Raw genomic sequence first — 19,099 nt, 5'->3', positions numbered from 1 at the left:
GCGGCAGACAAGAGGGCCCGCAGGAAAGAATGCAGCAACGCAGGTAAACCAGAAACCACACACAGATGCGACCTCTGTGATCGAGACTGACACTCTGCATAGGGCTTTTCAGTCACAAGAAACGCTGTACCAGACAGCCAGATCCCAAGGATGCACCAACCATGGTCACACCCTGACCGTCGGAGGCCTATGATGATGATTTATTATTGGAAATCAATTAACAACACAGAACAATGACAAATATTGTCCAGAAACCCTCACAGGTACTGCATTTAGCATAAAACAATATGCTCCAATCATAACATGTCAAACTGCAGCCCAACAGGCAACAACAGCTGTCAGTGTGTCAGTATGCTGACTTGACTATGACTTGTCCCAAACTGCATGTGATTATCATAAAGTGGGCATGTCTGTAAAGGGGAGACTCGTGGGTACCCATAGAATCCATTTTCATTCACATATCTTGAGGTCAAAGGTCAAGGGACCCCTTTGAAAATGGCCATGACAGTTTTTCTTTGCCAAAATTTAGCGTACGTTTGGAGCGTTATTTAGCCACCTTCCGACGAGCTAGTGACCTGGTTGGTACCAAATGGATTATTAGGTTTTCTCGTTTCATATGATGCCAGTATCTTCACTCTAGCTTTAAAACTGAGCTCGCTATGACCTAAAAATTACAAGACCCCAAACCGGGTGCTGAGTCCATTCCGGCCAGATCGTATATATGCACACAGAGATGCTTAAACAGTTTTTTTTACTTGATAAGAAATTAAAGGCAGAGTCCGGCAACAGATAATTAATCAGCGAGGGCAAACTAAGCAGGCAAGGTACTAGCAGGGGAAACTGGGAACAAGCAGGCAAGAAGCCGGAACGAATGCTGAAACGCCTTTAGGCAATTACAGGGCAAGTGGGGAACAGCAGGTAGGGCTGCAACTAACGATCATTTTCATTGTTGATTAATCTGTTGATTATTTTCTCGATAATCGATTAGTTGTTTGATCTATAAAATGTCGGAAAATGGTGAAAAATGTTGATCAGTGTTTCCTAAAGCCCAAGATGACGTCCTCAAATGTCTTGTTTTGTCCACAACTCAAAAATATTCAGTTCATAGAGGAGTAAAGAACCAGTAAATATTCACATTTAAGAAGCTGAAATCAGATAATTTTTACTTTTTTTTCTTAAAAAAAATACTCAAACCGATTAATCCATTATCAAAATAGTTGGCAATTAATTTAATAATTGATAACTAATCGATTAATCATTGTAGCTCTAAACATTTCGAAACAGAGGTAGGCATTGTGACATAGATAGCATGACTTTACTTTTCTACTTTTCTTCAAAGTAGAAAAGAGATGGCTTCAAGGAGAGTTTCAACCTACACACAAATAATGTAATGAGTTCAGTGAGACATTCATTGAACTCATCATTTCAAGGTCTAACATGAGTCAGTAAAAAAACAAAAACAAGTATAAGTTTTAAAGGGTCAGTTCACCCAAATTAAAAAAAATGTTTTGTTATTTTTGAGAGTGAAAAACTAAATTGTCTTATTAAAAAAAAAAATTAAACTAAAAATCTTAAAAATGTTTAATTCAAGAACCACGTGTGTGAGTCAAAGTGCAAAAGACGCTGTTTTAAGTGGATTAAATATGAGGCCAGAAATTATTTTTTTTTCTTGATGTTCTTGCATGTACATATATTTGTATGTATGAGTGTGAGTGTTGATGTGCGAAAGAAAATGCAATTATATATTGACATTTTGTGGATGTATAATTCATCAGTAGTTTACAATAAAAGTATTTTGAAAAATAACCACTTGTTAGCTTTTTTCCAGCGCTTTTTATTGTTCTCACAGTCTTCCTCTTGCTCAGTAACAATAATTAATCAGGTTCGTTGATTCCAGTATGGTGTTTTTTTTCCGCGTATGATCATCCAGTGAATCAGTTCAGCGCACAATGACACCAGATTTTGTTTGATCTGACACACACACACATGCACCAGCTTTCCCCTCCTCACCTCATATTGTGATTTATTCAGACAATAGAATGAAAGCTGAATCCTGCCCAGCAGCCCTGACGGCTGTTTAGCCACTAAAACTGCCAAGGTTGTGTCACGGTCAAATGACTACCAAAAGTTGATTGACCTTATGACATTTTGTGAGGCGCTTAACCGTTTAGCATCAGTAGCATCAATTTGTGCTCATTCACATCATGAGGGTCCTCAAGCCTTCAGTTACGAGTGGCATCCCTGCAGCTCTTTGATCAGCTGAGCACAACCGCACATAATTGAAATATGCAGATCGTTTTTCATTCTTCTTTCTTTCTTTTTCTTTTCTTTTTTTTAAAGACATGTCCCCTTGTTGAAAGCTGTGCTCTCTAAAAGGACATGTCCCAAACACTGGGCCGTCGAAAAAAATCATTTATGGTTGGCTTTCCAGCTGAACTGTCATGGCTAAAAGGAAATGAAGAGGTTGGGAGGAGGGTTACGGGGAGTGGAGGGGACGTTTGGGGGTTGCGGTGGGGGTGTTTCAACGGGGCTATGGAAGGGAGGGGTTGTGGGGGGGTCTTCCCTTTTGATCTTTTTAGGGCAGCAAAGAGGGAGTGGAGGGGGGGGGGGGGGGGGGGGGGGGGGGCTCTGCCTGAGCTGGCAAACACATTTAGCTGGTAATTGTTCAGATCAGACTGACAATCAGTCTTGGAAATGCATGGACAAACAAAAGTTTACAGCTCCAATTGGAAAAGTCAACAGGTCTCGCATAAGGCCCGTACATAAACAATGAAACTGTCGAGCTGGAGCTTCACTTTGATCAGTTGTTTGCGTTTCAATTATCCAGCCTGGTTGGACTGGTGGCTTTTGTTAGCACTGCTGAATGGGGGGCTTGGATTTAATGGGCTGGCCTGTCATTTTTGATAGAGAATCCATCCACCTTACTGCTTCTGTTACATCTGAACATCCTCAGACAAGACTGTTGGTTAGCAGCTCAGTACAGTATGAAATCACAGCTGGCAGTCACTAACCACATACAAGCTGTTTTATCACATTTACAAGGTGAAACAGTGTTAAGTTGCTCACTAATAAAACTTACAGAAAGACAAATCCAATGTTAAATCCAACATTAACTCATTTGTCCCCAAAGACTATATTATGTATGATAAGGAAAAATACCAGAACATTTGTTGTGATTGGTCAAAAGTCTTGAAATTTGGTACTAACATACAACAGTACAACTTGGACATTTTTTAGATCACATGACAAATCACACTTTTGTCAATAGTCGAAAATCAGGATTTTTGAAAAATGAGGAAAAACACATTGTTTTCATTAGGAAATATTATTTACACCTCATATGTGTACACATCTTTGATATTCAACTTGTTATGAGTTTATCGATACCAAATACTTGATTGTGCTCTTTGTAGTTTCTGAGATAAAGATTTTTTTTTACTAAAATATACTATAAGTCTATTGCTAAAACAGTAGTCCCATTTGCCCAAACACTAGATATAGGTTGATAAGAAAAACTCAGTTTTCAGCCAAACAGTTTGACCAATTTTTTTGAATTTCTTCACATTTGTGCTGAACACTGCCACTTTTCCTGTTAGTGCAAATTTGTCTTGTCATTTATAGTAATATCATATAGTTCCACACAGTTAAACGTGTGACGTGCTTCATGGACATAAACCTAGAAGAATCATATAAGACTAGACTTTATGGGCAACGTCCCTGTATGATTCCCCACAAGTCCAAATTCTCCCAGCTGAATCACATTCCCCTAAGAAAAGAGTGACTAGCCACTAGTTTTATCTCTCTGCATGGTGGTCTAATTGTTGTTTCCCACTATCGGGATTACATTTTTGGTGTAAAAAAAGAGCGATTTAGTTTTTTATTTTAATAGTTTTTGGCTGAAAAAAGACACAATGTGTAATTTGTCTACAATTGTAGAATGTAAATGCCCCCTGGTTGTTAAAAACTCAAAATTATAATAAAAAGAAATACAGAAAATATGACTTTGGTGTTTTTTATGTTTTTCCAAACTGAGGTATAAAAACTCAAATACCGTATTGTTACCAATATCAAAACATGTTCAAACAATAGCCAGATGAATGAGAAAACCTTTCAACACACCGGAGAGCATATACAGATTTTATTTGTTTGTTACGATCGAGCAATTTATTTGTAAATGAAGCATTACTAACAATGCATACATATATCTTTACTTTTTATGCACACTATGTAACTGTATATGAGAAGTAGTTTTACAGCAAAAGATCTAAAAATGTAGGTCAAAAAAGTCCATTCACACGCCAAAATTCAAGATCCAAACTTTGACATCCGAGCTGCCAATGACATCCAATAAAAACATGTTAAATATTTTAAAGTGAATAGTCTTTATTTCCCTTGACACCAGTTTGGACCATTCATTATCTGTAAATTTCTCATTCACTTCTGAAGCAGTTGATAGACTTTGACAAACTTGTTTACTTAAAAAAATATCTTGAAGACCGAGAGTCCGAGTATACACAGTAATCTATCAATCATTTTATTTCTGAAGGAAAAAACGACAACTTTGGAGGTATCTCTGAGCAAATGATACTCCTGACAAAGGTCCTTAGAGAAGTTGATATTATAGTTGTTATAATACTCTCCCACCTTCTACAACCAGAACTCAGCTTAGAGGGTCAACAGGAGCTGTTTGCTTTCTGGGAAAATCCCCATCTTACTGGATGTTTCCGAGCGTATACGAGTGACTGGAGGTTGTAACTGCTTTTTGATGGGGGCAGCTTCTGTGTCGGCTTGTGGCATTGGAAGCTGCTTAGGGAGGCAGGGTCGCGTTCTCCAGTCACCCCTGCTATTCTACGGCCTCCACAGGGGGGGTCGAGCCAGAGGTTAAATTGCTCCCTAAGCAAATGAAGAAGGTGGCTCTGTTTGTTTATCCGGGGTTAAGGATGATGGTTGCGGCTCAATAAAATGGATGAAAGCGATGTTACCCCCGTTTTTCGGCACTGGAATTGCTCCACATTTGCATGGCAGCATTGGCGACACAGAAGGTGTGATTTTTCCCACAAGCCAGTTCAGTGAGGTTCGCTGAGGTTCACTGTGACTTTACAGACACTGGAGGCAGCGGTGGGGGCTGTAATGGAGAGGGCAGACTATGGGCCCTAATTGAATCAATTTACACAAAGTCTACTGGCCTTCCAGAGGCTCTGCAAATCCTGGATTTGAGAAGCAACACCATAAAGTCACCTGCAAAACCACACTCCTTTTAAAACCGCATTTTATCAGTATTTTTCTCTTCCTATCAGGTCATTGAGTTATCACAACGCGTTGGCTTTAATTGATTGATTCGGTGTCTGTGAGCTTCCTAAGGGACAGATCCCTCTGTTAATCCAATGTGGAAGGAGTTAAGCAGATTAATGTCAAGTATTGTCAAGACCATTTAATTTAGTGCTTTAGGTTAGACGGCCTTTCATAGGTCAGGATTAACTGAAGAAGTGGAGGGTCACAAAAGGGTTTATCATGACAAAGATCTTTTTTTTTTTTCGAAATGGGATTAAATTAGATTTCCATGACAACAAATGAGCCATAAAGATGAGCATGCACTATGCAGAGATGTTTTTCTTTTTCTTTATGTAATACCAAACTGAATATCTTTGTGTTTTTGTTGGTCGGACAAAACAATACTTTTTATTTTATTTTTACCATTTTCTGACATTTTATATACAAAACAATTAATCAGTTAATCGAGAAAATAATTAACCAATAAATTAATCATGAAAATAATCATTAGTTGCAGCCCTAATCAACTGTACATACTAAGGTCAGTTAAAAATAAAAAACAATCTAACTCTTCTTAAACTTTTTGTTGTTGATGTTCTATCTTCATGGGTCGGTTCTGACTGTGCTCTAAAGGCTTTTGCACACCAAGTCAGAATTTTTCATCCAAAATTGTCGCACGTTTAGAAATAAATACGACCTCATGTTGTGTCAACCACGTTTACACACTGACTCCAAAACTTTTGTCCATCATTAAAGTTTTCGGAACAGGTTCAAACAGGTTTTTTCTACATCTTTCAGAGTTGTTAGACCACACAGAGCCACCGTAAATGCAAAAGTCATCATCCAAAACGGCATCTGATTAACTGTTTCACTTCATTCATTCATCTCCCAGCACAAAGCACTTTACGACAAACAACGTAAAGAATACAGAGATCTGTAATTTGACATCCATTGGCTGTTGTGTGGTTAATAACCACAAACACTCAGTCACAACGGGCCAATTTGTGTGAACAAAGGAAGATGAAAAGTTGCAATATGAGTGCACCATAAGAACGGTTACAACTATATTGCCAGTTCCATCTAAAACCGCTTGTATACTAATACATAAGTAACATAGTAGCAAATTATTTTAGGAAATGTGTTCATTTTGGATGATTCTGCAGGTCACAATTTGAAAACGACCCCAAAAGAGTGTCCTACATTTTTCTCATCACCATCCATCCCTAACAATCAAGTTGCCTAACTTTAACCATAACTTAACCACAACCAAGTGTTTTACTTTTGTAATCTTTACACTATACCGTATGCCAGGTTCAGACTAAACCATATATTGTCTGTTAAGATGGTCACTGAATTTAGGAATGTAAGCCTATTTCTGCTACCGCTGCACGACATGTCGCCTCATTAGTGATGCCTCACAAAGGAGATAACGGCAGTATTTGATGAGTTGGGAGTGAAAATGTGTTATTTTTCATTGACCTAAAGGCTGTTTGGGTGTGGACGAAAGCCCAAAACGCATAGAAAAAGCTATGTTTGCAAAGATACCCGTGTGGACATGGCCTAAAACTAGTTCAGTACACTCACCTGAATTGATCTAAACTGAGCTTTGATCTCCCGTATGACAGCGTGAGAGGAGAACAGTCTGCAACAAATGTCCTCTTGAAGTAAATGGATGGCCAACTTTCAATCAGCATTGCTTGAACTATTTGCTCTCCTGCTGGCAAACAAACACACCGACTAACACAGAGAAACAGACCCTCTCATATACACAAGTCACACACATTCAGCAGTGAGTGGTGGATGACACTAACTGGACCAATACGAGACCATTAGCCAATACCCATACACCAGCAAATCCATATAGTGATCTAACTCTCTTTCACACAAATATACCTGCACACACACATTAGTGCCTGGTGGGATTGTCCAATCAGATTAAACGCCGGGGTGTTAAAAGGCGGGAGATGAAAGAATAACAGAGGAGATAGTGAGAGTTACAGAACCTGATGGAAGCTAAAGCCTAAAAACAAACACGGCGGTATCATCCCTACAACAGCAAAGCGCTCTGACACTGACATGCTGCTATCTGCTAGGAAGGAGGGGGGGGGGGGTGACCTTGTTATCCCTGTTGGGATCAGACTAAGAATACCCTCCCTGTTAGCTTTCCCTGGTCAGGTTTCATACGGGGAGAAACCAAAGGCCACAGCGTTTCCTTTCTGCTCAGGGTGTAAGAAGGTTAACGCCAACACTAGAAAAGAAAGAGAAAACAGCAAGTGTTTCAATCTACAGTCATTGGAGGAAGAACATCAGCAAACTTTAAGGTCTTGGGCCACTTTGGGTCTCTTTGGCTTCTTTTTCCAGCTTTGGTCCACTTGTTGTTTGGCTTGTATTTTTATGATGGCTACTTCAGCTTCACGTAGAGCATCTACAAATGTGAAGACCCCTAATTACTGTCATATAGGCTCCTGCTGGTGCAACAAGAAGACAGTGATGGATAGCTGACCACTAACAAACAAACTGACATTATGTAAACACTAAATGAATTATCAGTGGTGTAGATTTGGCAAAATGACAACAACCGGAGTGCTGTCGGATTTGCAGGGGTTGCATGCATACTGCAGTATTTAGCAGCAGAGGCTAGCATAGTACTGTAGATCTCCTGGCTTCACTTTTAGGAGAAATTAAGACACAACACAAACTCACGATTAAAGAAGACAAGATCTTTAATGTAGATAATATAAAAAAGAAACTATAGGACACCAATTTGATTTAATACTGCCACATGGTTGTTTCTTCAGCGTGTATTCTGGCAATTTCACAATCAGTGTACCTAGGTGAGGTTAATTAGGTGGCTGCAACCAGCACAACAAATACAACCCAACAGGGGGAAACACAGGGCTTTCATCCAGGAGACCGCTGTTCGTGAGTTTCTTGTGTTTTACTTTCACTTTACAAACGTAGTCATTTTAAGCCAAACCATGATGTTTTTTTCCCCCCTAAACCTAACTAAGTGGTTTTGTGTCCTAAACCTAAGCAAGTGTTTGAATTTACAGCGTTAACCGCGTGTTTACTGCAACCGCAGAGGACTGTCATAGTTTGACGTGTTAGAAAGTGACGTATTTTACAGGTTGCTGGTACAAAACATTGTGTATCTTTACGTATATGAAAGCAGAGCGACAAATACCGCGAGGAGGTCGGGGTGGATTGGTGGGTCAAAAAACACTAGACTTTCAAACAGCAGACCGCTGTTCGTACCCCGTGTGAAATCACACATTCTCACACTCCCAACTCCTCAAATACCGCCGTTTGGTCAGTGCCCTTCAGCATCAGAGACCAACGTACGGGGGTACCCCTCTTGCATTACTGTTGGACGGACTAGGGACGGTGTGTCAAGATACGCTTGTTACATGCATAGTGTCTTTTCAAAATAAACTTCCGTTTTCACAGGAATTGACGATAACGACTCACGTGACTCACGGGACTGACAATATAGTCAACGTTACTTTTAGTTTCACACGGGACATGAAAACCGGTCTCTTGGTTGAAAGTCTTTGTTTGACCCATCCACCACCCCTACCGCCCGCCCCTTAGTGGACTCTAACGCTATTAATACCACGTCACTTGCTCCGACCGTTGAATAACGCCGCAGGTGGGTTTACATTGGAGTTAGTTGAAAGCCCGGTTCATCACATACTGTCGCTAACAGGTACCTCCTTGCATCGGTTTCTGATGCCCGAGGAGTGCTGCCCAATCAGCGGTGTTTGACGAGTTGGGAGTGAGAACAGGTTGTGTGAAACCAGAAGTCAACGCTGATTTATTTGTCACGTAACTTCCATACCAAACTTTGCCACTTCCGGAGTTATTCACAATCTTTTCTTAAACCTAGCTAAGTAGTTTTTGTCACGTATCTTCTGTACTTAAGTTACGCCACATCCGGTGTTAATTTAACCCAAACCACGATCTTTTCCTAAACCTAACTAAGCAGTTTTGTTGCCTAAGCCTATCAAGTCAATCTTTTCCTAGACCTAAGTAGTTTTATTTTGAAAAGACTGGAGGGTAAATTGACATGTGCGTCACGTGTTACTGGACATTCGTAGGAAATTAATGAGGAATACGTTTTTGTAAGAAATCATGCGAAACGTTGTATGATGATACATTGATTCTAATAGTAACAACATTATTTAATACTGTGTTTTGCATGTAACTTAGTAACCTGAGATTTTTTTTCCCTCAACACTGAGCTCAGTACGTATGCATAGAGGTTATAGGTTGGTCAGCAAACTGCTGTGTGTCTTTTCAGGGTTTCACAAATGGACCCAAAGCGAGCTTGTACCAAACAAGAGTTTAATATCAGTATTTTAATGTACATTTATTACACATTTTAAATAAATATTCCATCCTTAAAATTATTTTACACATCCTCAAATAAAAATATATTTATATATGTATAAAAACAGACATTCAGGGGGGCGACAAGAACACAAGAGGGTGAGGGGTAGTGGGCGCGTCGAGGGTTCCTCACACACACTGCATTTTGTACACATCAACATTACAGTCAGAACAGGAAACCTGTGATTATCAAATGTAGCTGCCACATTGTTCCATCACTGTGTGAGAGAGAGAGAGAGAGATACAGTCGGGATGCGTAAACACTGCAGTGTCACCGCCGCACAGCGTGTGACAGTTTGTGTTCCTGGCAGTGCGGTCAATCAGGGCCCTTCAAGTCTCCTTGAGCAGCAGGCGAGAGTCCAAAAAGAGACTCCACTGGTCAAAATGAAATAAACACAACAACACTCTACTAAGATGTCCCGATAAGTCAGACAATTAGTTTTGTGCATCTAAAAACAAACCTTTTGTTTGTTTTTTTACACAGGTCAGTACTAAGTCTGGAGTACAAAAATAGATTTCTCATGTTTTTGTCTATGTACAGCTTTTTTTTTTTTACTTTGAGAAAAATAGAAAACAACCTACATATTAAGATATAGTAATGCTCAGTATAAAAATGTCTTTAGAGGTTTTTTTTTTTTTTGGAGAGCAGAGGAGTGTTCTGGTAATTCAGTCAGTTTCTCTCTGTGTTTTTCTATCTCCCCTCCTCAGCGCTCTGACGAGTAGCGTGTGCGTTTAGTCCTTTGGCTGAAGGGGTATTGGATGAAGTCGAATGGGCGGTGGTGGCTCGATTGGGGTTGCTGCTGCCCCTTCGGCAGCCTCTTCATGAAATGGACCTCGCGTTGGTGCTGGCGAGTCCGTGACCCTTTCCGTGGCCGCCCGCGGCGCGTGAAGGCCATGTACCAGTTCTCGTAGCGGGCGTTCCTCAGCGCCGTGTAGTTGTTCTCCAGGACGATCTCGGTGAAGATGCAGTCGCGGCCTTGTCCGTTTTTCTGCAGAAACACACACGGTTAGAGAAGATTTACAGATGGGAAATATCACATGTATAAAGGCTTCCCTGTGCAGCCTGTCCCCTACACACACACAAACACACACACACACACACAGCCCTCCCCTCATGCATGCGGCATATGCTACAGTCATTACAGATCAGAGAGAGGGGGATGACAGTAAGCGATGACTCTTCTCCCCCTTCAGCAAACATCCAGCAGCCCTTGTGGGTCAGTAGCTGGATCCTCCAGCCATAAAGCCTTAATCAGCCCCCAAGTGTCACTTTCACTCCCGGTTTGATCTCCTGTTGCACCGGTGGTTAAATTTAACCGAGCTTGAATTGAATAGCAATCAATAGATCCTTAAATACACCTCCCCAGTCCTCCAGTTAGAGGCCCATTAGACACCAGTGCAGCTCTGGGATGAGACGGTGAATAAACAGCCGGGTGAAGTGTGAGCTCCAAAAACATGATGCACTTTCTTACCAGTGATCAAAATGTACAGTAAGGTCAGCTGAAACTAACCGGATTGGCCTACTGTAACGAGCAGTGTGTTAAAAATAGTCATGATGCACCCAAAAGACTCTCATTCTTTCTCTCTGCAACACACACACACACACACACACACACACTGGGGCCGCGGCAGGCTGTGACTGGGCCGGTAGCTCGGGGCAGATGGTGTGCGAGGCAGGGTGCTGGGTGGGTGGAGGGGAGAGTGTGTGTTGGGGGGGTGCAGAGAGGCTGGCAGCTCTGTTTATTAGCCGTCACAGTGAGAGAGATAGCCTCAAACACACACCTACACGCTCACATAAACCCTAACCTGGAGCCTTGTATTAACTATCATGTATATTAGCCTCTAAACATGCTGTTGTACTGATTATAGGAAACACCTTACGTTATCTAGCAGGTCCTCAAAGGTCTTATTGATTACATTTTTATGTAGATGAATATTTTTTAAAAGATAATACACCTACAGAGCCTTTAGAAAGGTGCTGCATAAATTTTGGCGGGTCCAGAATGAATGTTTTGTTTATCTCTGTGGAAGATATCTGATGCTTGGTTCCCACTTCTAACAAGGCTTGTGAGCCAATAGTATAACTACGTTGGTATCACGTGGTGTCTCTAGGTTGTCAGTAAGTGGTTGGCAACGACTTGTTGTGAAGTAAATGTAATGGAACGGGGGAGGGAGAATGAATAGTGGCTGTGAGTTATCAATAGCACCTTTAAGTCACGAGTCTAAAGAAAACCAACGCTTCCAGTGGATTTCAAGATACCGTCTGAAGGATGGAAATTATTCTTTAATTGTGTTATTGTCAAAAAAATCCCATATAAAGACTCAAACCAACTCAATACTTTATGACTTCCTGTCTATTTTAGGTGAGGAATCATGTATTCATTGACTGCATTGATATCTATCTACTATATTTACTGTGTTTTCAACACAAAGCTTCCAGACTTTTGCTTTAGAGCTTCTACAACATCATATTTTTTCCACTTTTCATAAAATGTAGTGTAAGATGTTAGTCGGGAGCATCAGAGCTAATGACAAAGACTGCTGGATGATTTGGATTTCTCTTCTCTCAGCAATTTGCCTCGAGGTTTTCCTTTACAAAACAGACGTCCACAAGATTCAGATCATCTTTTCTCCTTACCTTGCCGATGAGCTTCCCCCTCTTGTTCATGCAGATGTAGAAGCCCGTCTCAGCTCCCTTGATCCGCACTCGGCTCCCAAATGTGTCCGTCTCCACAACGAGTTTAGCTAAAGAAATCAAACAGAAAGAGTTTTGTTAACAACTCCAGCTGAGAGGACAGTCTGAAATAGTCTTAAAACATTCAAACCCTGAATGAATGACTTAACAGTGGGCACGCATGTGTGTGTGCATGGACATAAAAGCATCGACAACACACGCAGAAATGCTTGAGTGTGTTTCCAAGCACGCATACTCTCTCTCCACACACACACACACACACCAGAACCTGTGGGACCATTCCTGGGGATTTATGCAAGCTGAAATTCTTGCAAAATGATAAAACCACGTGTCTCCTGATTCTTTGAAAGCTAAAGAGGCGACCCTGGCAGGCCCATCAAGAATTCCTTTTCTAATAAATCTGCATTGACCTCACACATAAAGCCCCACATTTATCTCTATATCCCGAGACCTACTGAAAGAAACAGGACATTATGGACATGGACAGAGCATGACTTTATGGAGCTTTGTGCACTTTTGTTTTACGTTGCTTTTCAACAAGCTAACAAAACAATTTAACTTTTGCAGAATGACAGATACAGTCGTATAAATCTGCATGTTACTGCAGTGATTTGACTTTCTCATAGATATTTCTCCAGAACATTAAAAGCCAATAGCAGATGACCTTTAATAAATTCCATTTTTAATCCACAGTGTCTCATAAAAATGTTTCCATGGCGTCGACCACAGGGTCACCGGGGTCACCCACCCACTGACTAACCACTACACGTCTGTGAGTTACAGTTGTGGTCAGAAGCAGCAGTTTCAGCTGAGCTGAACGTCTGAGTCAAAGACAGACGTGGGAGACTTTCTCTCTCAATTCATACAGAATTACTTCAGGTGACCTGAATAGTTTGCAAACACATTCTCAATAGATATTTTAGTGGAATTCACTCTGAACACAGAAACTGGAGGCCAGACGAGGCCCGTTTTGGTTCAGGCTGGACGGAGTGGGGTTGAAGGTGGGGGTGGAGGAGGGAGAGAGAGAGAGAGCTATGCAGGAAATGTTCGGAAGGTAAGAAGTAAGATGACTTCTAATGGCTCTTCCAGACCGGCGGGATCTCTGGAGGATCAACCTCCAGCACCATCTACAATCCAGCGGACAGTTTCTCTGAGCTCAAAGCCTCTTCCCCTCCAACAGTAGAGAGACTAAAGAAGACCACCTCTGTTTGGTTAAAGGGTAAAGGCTTCTAGAAAGTGTTGATGATAAGGGGCTTTCAGTTTTGTCTGGAAATTTCCGTATCTTGAAACAAGACAGACTGAATGATTGAATGAATGGGAATAAATTCAGATTTTCATTAGAAATTCCTTCTCGCTGATTTACACCGCTTTATAAAAAAAAAAAAAAAACATTAAAAAGCTCAAATTTTAGCTCATTTTCACATCTGATATTTTGCTCTTTAACTGCTTTAGCCCTTCTTCACTAGTTTTATTAAATTATTAGAATATTGGCATTGAGCCATTTTAGGGGGAAAATGCTGGGAATAATTTAAATGACAAAAGAAGCAAAAAGAAATATGTAAGTAAAAATGAATCATGGAAACTATTGTAAGAAATTGGTATAATAATAATAATGGTAAATGGACTTGCATTTATATAGCGCTTTTCTAGTCTTCTGCGCTTTAAATATAATAATAATAATAATAATAATAATAATAATAATAATAACAATAATAATAATAATAATAATTTATTTTTGAAAATAAAAAATATTATAAATTTGCAGGCCAATGAAGATAGAAGGTGACAATTTAAAAAAAAAATTGCATCTCAACATTTAATCAAATCCGAAGCTGAAATTTCCGTGTGCTGCACGGACAATGAACGATTTTTCTTCTTCTTTTTCTTAAATTGAAAATGAAAATAACATGAAATAAATCCAGATTATTCTCTGTTCAAGAACATATATAACTTGAAAAATCAAAAAAAAAAAATCAAAGTGATCACCTTTAACATTTAAAGGCTCTTTAGTTGACTATATTTCAGCTGTTGGGTACCACAAAAAGGATCTCGTGTCTTTATTGAATTGCAGGTCTTTCTCTTACCGTGCACATCTCCATCGTCGGCCATGGCGTTGATCTTCTTGCTGGGCAGGACCTGCACATGCTTGCCGCTGGTCCGGCTGTAGAGCTGGTAGATCCGGATCAACCTGCGGCTCACGCGGTCCGTCACTTTGCTCTGCTCGCTTACATGCTGCGTGAAATTAGGCGGGGACTGATTGGTTACCTGTCAGAAATTAGATGTCACCACAATCATCAGTATATGTGTACATTTTGTCTTATTTATGTATCTTATATTTTACTGACATTATAAAAAAATAATAATCTGGAAACCAATTGTGTGTCTTTAGGAACTAACTGACTGTTAGGAAATGAATGACCTTTAAAAAATAGTCATTTTGTATAGCATAACACAAATGTATTATGCATTGTAGTAGTATATCTGTAAAACTTAAAACTAAACTTTATAGTCAAATCAAAATCTGCCTCCTTTCAAGCAGCTCATAACAAGAGTATGCTCAGACTTGCCAACAGCATCTCTTCTGATCCCTTACATGTTTTAAATATCAACTTCTGCCCTTCACTGCCACTTCTTCAAAAGGCTATTCAGAGTCCCTACATTTAACCTGCATCAGGCTAAAGAACAGGCTTTTATCCATCAGTCCATCTTGTTGCTAAATAATAATTAATGTGCTGCTAAAGACATCTAAATCCAGAGGACAGATGGTCATTTTGTATTGGGTTATGTATGAATAATGGTGATGTGGGTTTTTTTTGTCTGATGTGTCTTACTTGTCTGTCTGTCTGTCTGTCTATGGTAACAGTATGTCTATTGTATGTGTACTTTTTCTCAAACTGAGCTGCCTATGGATGCAAAATGAATTTCAGTGCAAACTGACAATAAAGTTGTATCGTATCGTGTCGTATTGCTCATCATTAACAAACTATTAACATGTACATGCAACATAAATCATTCTGTTTCAGTAGTGTACAAGAGATTATATATTGTATAGTTATTTTTTTTTTGATTTTCTGTTTTTTTTTTTTTAAGTCATTGAATGGGAGAGATTCTGGAAAAAAATCTTAAACTCAGTCACACACACAGAGAGAGAGATCCTATAACGCACCGACAGCTTGTTGTTTGTTTTCCCCTCGTGTGACAAGTGTAACAAGTTCCAGGAGCGCTTCAGCTAAATGAAATTAACGGCTTCCAAAACAGACGCACTTTGTGATTACAGGTTGCGCGCAGCAGCTCACCAGAGCGCAAAACACGGTTATGCACGGGGATAAATGAACATCTTCATATGCAAAGTCTGTGATGGAATGAGTGGAAAACATTGGCCACTGTTACTTTGAACCCCACGACATTTTTCACATGACTCTCGAGCATTTGCCCTCTGATGCCCAGTCGGTGCCCATCGTCCTGTGCCAGGTCCGGTATGTTCACCAGCAACCTGCCAGCAGGCTGCACACCGTGGGAGCCATCCGATATCTCTGTATCACACAATGTTGTGATGATCCCTCACCTTTTCCTCCTCTCTCTCTCTCTGTTATTAGAGCTTATTATAAGAGCCATATTGTATTATTTACAGTTTTTTGGCATTTGATTATCATTTAAAAATTGTGTTATGCCATCAAACATGTTTGACATACATTACTATTGTCAGTAGTAATGTAATAGAATGGGCTTTGATCTATATAGACTCAATGATGTGGGCTTTTCCCTGTTAAGATGTGCTTCTCTAGTCGTCCTGCTATTGAACAATGTGGGCTTGTCCCTTTAAGTGATGTTAAAGGTCCCATATCGTGCTCATTTTCAGGTTCATACCTGTATTTTGTGTTTCTACTAGAACATGTTAATCTTATGTAATGTTCAAAAAAATCTTTATTTTCCTCATACTGTCCGCCTGAATATACCTGAATTTACCCTCCGTCTGAAACGCTCCGTTTTAGCGAATTTTGGCGGAATTGCAACAGAATTGCGTTCTAGGCAACAACTCTGGTCCATGTGTACTTCCTGTCAGCTTATGACATTGACATTACACTGCAACCAAGAATAAACTGGGACACATTTAGAATGTTTACGTTTAAAACTGCTTTAAGGGTCTAAATATTGGATATTCGTGACATCACAAATGGGCAGAAATCCTGACGGCTTGTTTCAAATGCAGAGTTTCTGAATGAGGGCTGTGTGTATTTCCCTGTGGATTGAGTGTTTCGATACTTTCACAGTACTTATATAGGATTTGAGCCTGCTTTATGATTAAAAAAAATGAAAATCTCACTTTTTTTATAATATGGGACCTTTAATGCTAGTTAGGCTTCAGTGGAGCAGAATGGGGAGCAACATTTTTTTCTGACCACACACATCACAGTTTTACTTATTTTCCAGCTATAGTCATGTGGATATATTTTTGTTTGTTTTAATTTTCGTGGAATAAACTTTTCACTCACTATATGAGCCTCATCTTTGAAGCTGATCAAGGAGAGTGAGTGTCTGCAGAAGGCAGAAGGTGGAAGTTGGACATGGTAGTCTACGTGAGTCAGAAACCTTTACATCCTGCTAGTAGTGGCAAGTTTAGAGCAAGCTGCCACTACAATATGCTTTCTGAACTTAACCCTTATTTTTAGAGCTCAAAAAAATAAAAAATAAAACATTTAAAACATGCATATGAAGAGAAATGAAGGCAGTGACATACCAAAAACACCTTTAACCTCCCAGTGTTTTGCATATTTTGGCGAGTCACCACCAACTATTTGTGCTTTACATTATCTAACATTTTTTGATTTCAGATTTTTTGCATCTGTTGGTTTCCATAAATCATCTTGCAGCAAAGCATAACTGCAAACGTCATATTCCTCACCTTTCCTCCTCTCTCTCTCTGTTAATAGCGACAAGCTTTGATCAAACCATATGCTTTCTGAACTTAACCCTTATTTTAAGCGCTCAAAAAATGAAAAAAAACACACATTTAAAACATGCATATGAAGAGAAATGAAGGCAGTGACATACCTGAGCATAGTAGCAAAACGCAAATAAGTGTAGACACCTGCAAATGAAGAAGAAAAAGCATGCATTAATAAGACATTTCGGTGCTGCGTAAAAGGAGCATTATAACCGTGCGTAAAAGTGAGTAACTCACAGATAGCTGAGTCTGGATGGGATGGATCGCATGTTGGATGGAGGTGGAGAAAAAAAAGCTCTTCCAGTAAATTCAGAGCTGTGAAGTCCAGCTGATGTTTTCACAAATCAAACACTCAAGTCCAAAAGATTTCATCCACAAAAAAAGGTCAGAGGTGCTGCTGACAGAGATGCTCATGCACATTTCCCATCAAATGAATGTCCATAACGGAGCTCAAACAGCAGTGATGAATGATCACTCAGATATAGAGAGACCTGTTTCTGTTAAAGTCAAAGTCTAAGTGCACTTGCAAGAAGCAGAGCTGTGCGTAAAAGTTTTTTTTGGGAAAAAAAAAAAAGAATCGCTGCAGGGTTTTTTCCTCTTCTATCTTCCTACAAACAAGTTGCTGTCCTTCGTGGTTTGTAATCCTCTGCAGCATCCAGGTGTGTGAGAGTGAGTGTGTATATATATATAATATATATAGAGGAGACTCAGTGGCTCGATGCTGCTGCTCGTCTCGGCTGTGGTGTCAGGACTGCTGCAGGCTGGACGCTCCTTCTCTCCTCTCCTCTCTCTGCTCCCATCCCATGTCAAGCCTCACACACCCCCTGGTTAAAATGGCAGGCTGATCTGCTAAGAACAAGCCCCCTTTTTTCTGCAGAACAAAAGCGGACAGCCCCACTCTCAACCCTCCCTCCTCTCCACCCCCCCTTGATTTAAAACATCTCTCAATACCTGAGGACTTGGTATAGGAGGAGAAAGAGGCGAGGAGGAGCTTGGGTTGAGTTACCCCTCTGTGCACACTGGCACCACAAACAAAAAAAAACACTATGATAAAAAAAATGATCATGATGACCACTAAGAGTTGTGATAAGGGTTGTATTAAAGGTCCCATATTATGCTCATTTTCAGGTTCATACTTGTATTTTGTGTTTCGACTAGAACATGTTTACATGTGTACTTTTTCACTAGTGTACATAACAGCTGTCTATTCCTCACCTTTATTTGACAGCTTTGTTGTCCTTTGTTATTTTCTATCTCTATATAAGTGCATTGAGAGAGCTGCATGAAACCGGAGTCAAATTTCGTGTACTTATATACAAAATAAATCTGATTCTGACATTGGTTAAAGGTCCATTATCGTGCTCATTTTCAGGTTCATACTTGTATTTTGTGTTTCTACTAGAACATGTTTACATGCTGTAATGTTCAAAAAACACTTTATTTTCCTCAAACTGTCTGTCTGAATATACCTGTATTTACCCTCTGTCTGAAACGCTCCGTTTTAGTACATTTCAACAGAATTGTGTTGCTAGGCAACAGCTTGGGTCCATGTGTACTTCCTGTCAGCTGATGACATTCACATCCACTGCAACAGGAAATAAACTGGGACACATTAAGAATGTTTATGTTGAAAACTGTGAAATTGTCTAAATATTGTATATTTGTGACATCACAAATGGACAGGAATCCTAACAGCTTGTTTCAAATGCAGAGTTTCTGAATACGGGCTGTGTATTTCCCTGTCGATTGAGTGTTTCGATACTTTCACAGTATTTATATAGGACTTAAGTCTGCTTTAT

General features: G+C 39.9%; 1 protein-coding gene across 2 annotated transcripts; it reads right to left on the bottom strand.

The window, feature by feature from the left end:
• Window positions 1-9,651: 9,651 nt before the first annotated feature.
• Window positions 9,652-18,179, bottom strand: fgf8a (fibroblast growth factor 8a). 2 transcript variants are annotated; one of them, XM_074647033.1, is made up of 5 exons: window positions 17,538-18,179; window positions 17,408-17,444; window positions 14,440-14,587; window positions 12,299-12,405; window positions 9,652-10,649 (listed from the first exon to the last, which is right to left on the bottom strand). In XM_074647033.1, the coding sequence occupies exons 1-5, from the start codon at window positions 17,567-17,569 to the stop codon at window positions 10,365-10,367; spliced, it is 609 nt and encodes a 202-aa protein (XP_074503134.1). In that variant the 5' UTR covers window positions 17,570-18,179; the 3' UTR covers window positions 9,652-10,364. The 2 variants fall into 2 exon arrangements, with proteins under 2 accessions (XP_074503134.1, XP_074503133.1); XM_074647032.1 differs by having other exon boundaries at window positions 9,654-10,649; window positions 14,440-14,620; window positions 17,538-18,167.
• Between the last annotated feature and the right edge of the window lie 920 nt (window positions 18,180-19,099).

Source organism: Sebastes fasciatus, chromosome 9 (assembly GCF_043250625.1).
Source record: "Sebastes fasciatus isolate fSebFas1 chromosome 9, fSebFas1.pri, whole genome shotgun sequence".
Classification (NCBI taxonomy): domain Eukaryota; kingdom Metazoa; phylum Chordata; class Actinopteri; order Perciformes; family Sebastidae; genus Sebastes; species Sebastes fasciatus.
The sequence above is the reverse complement of the archived record's forward strand: the minus strand, read 5'-3'. Positions and strand labels throughout refer to the sequence as shown.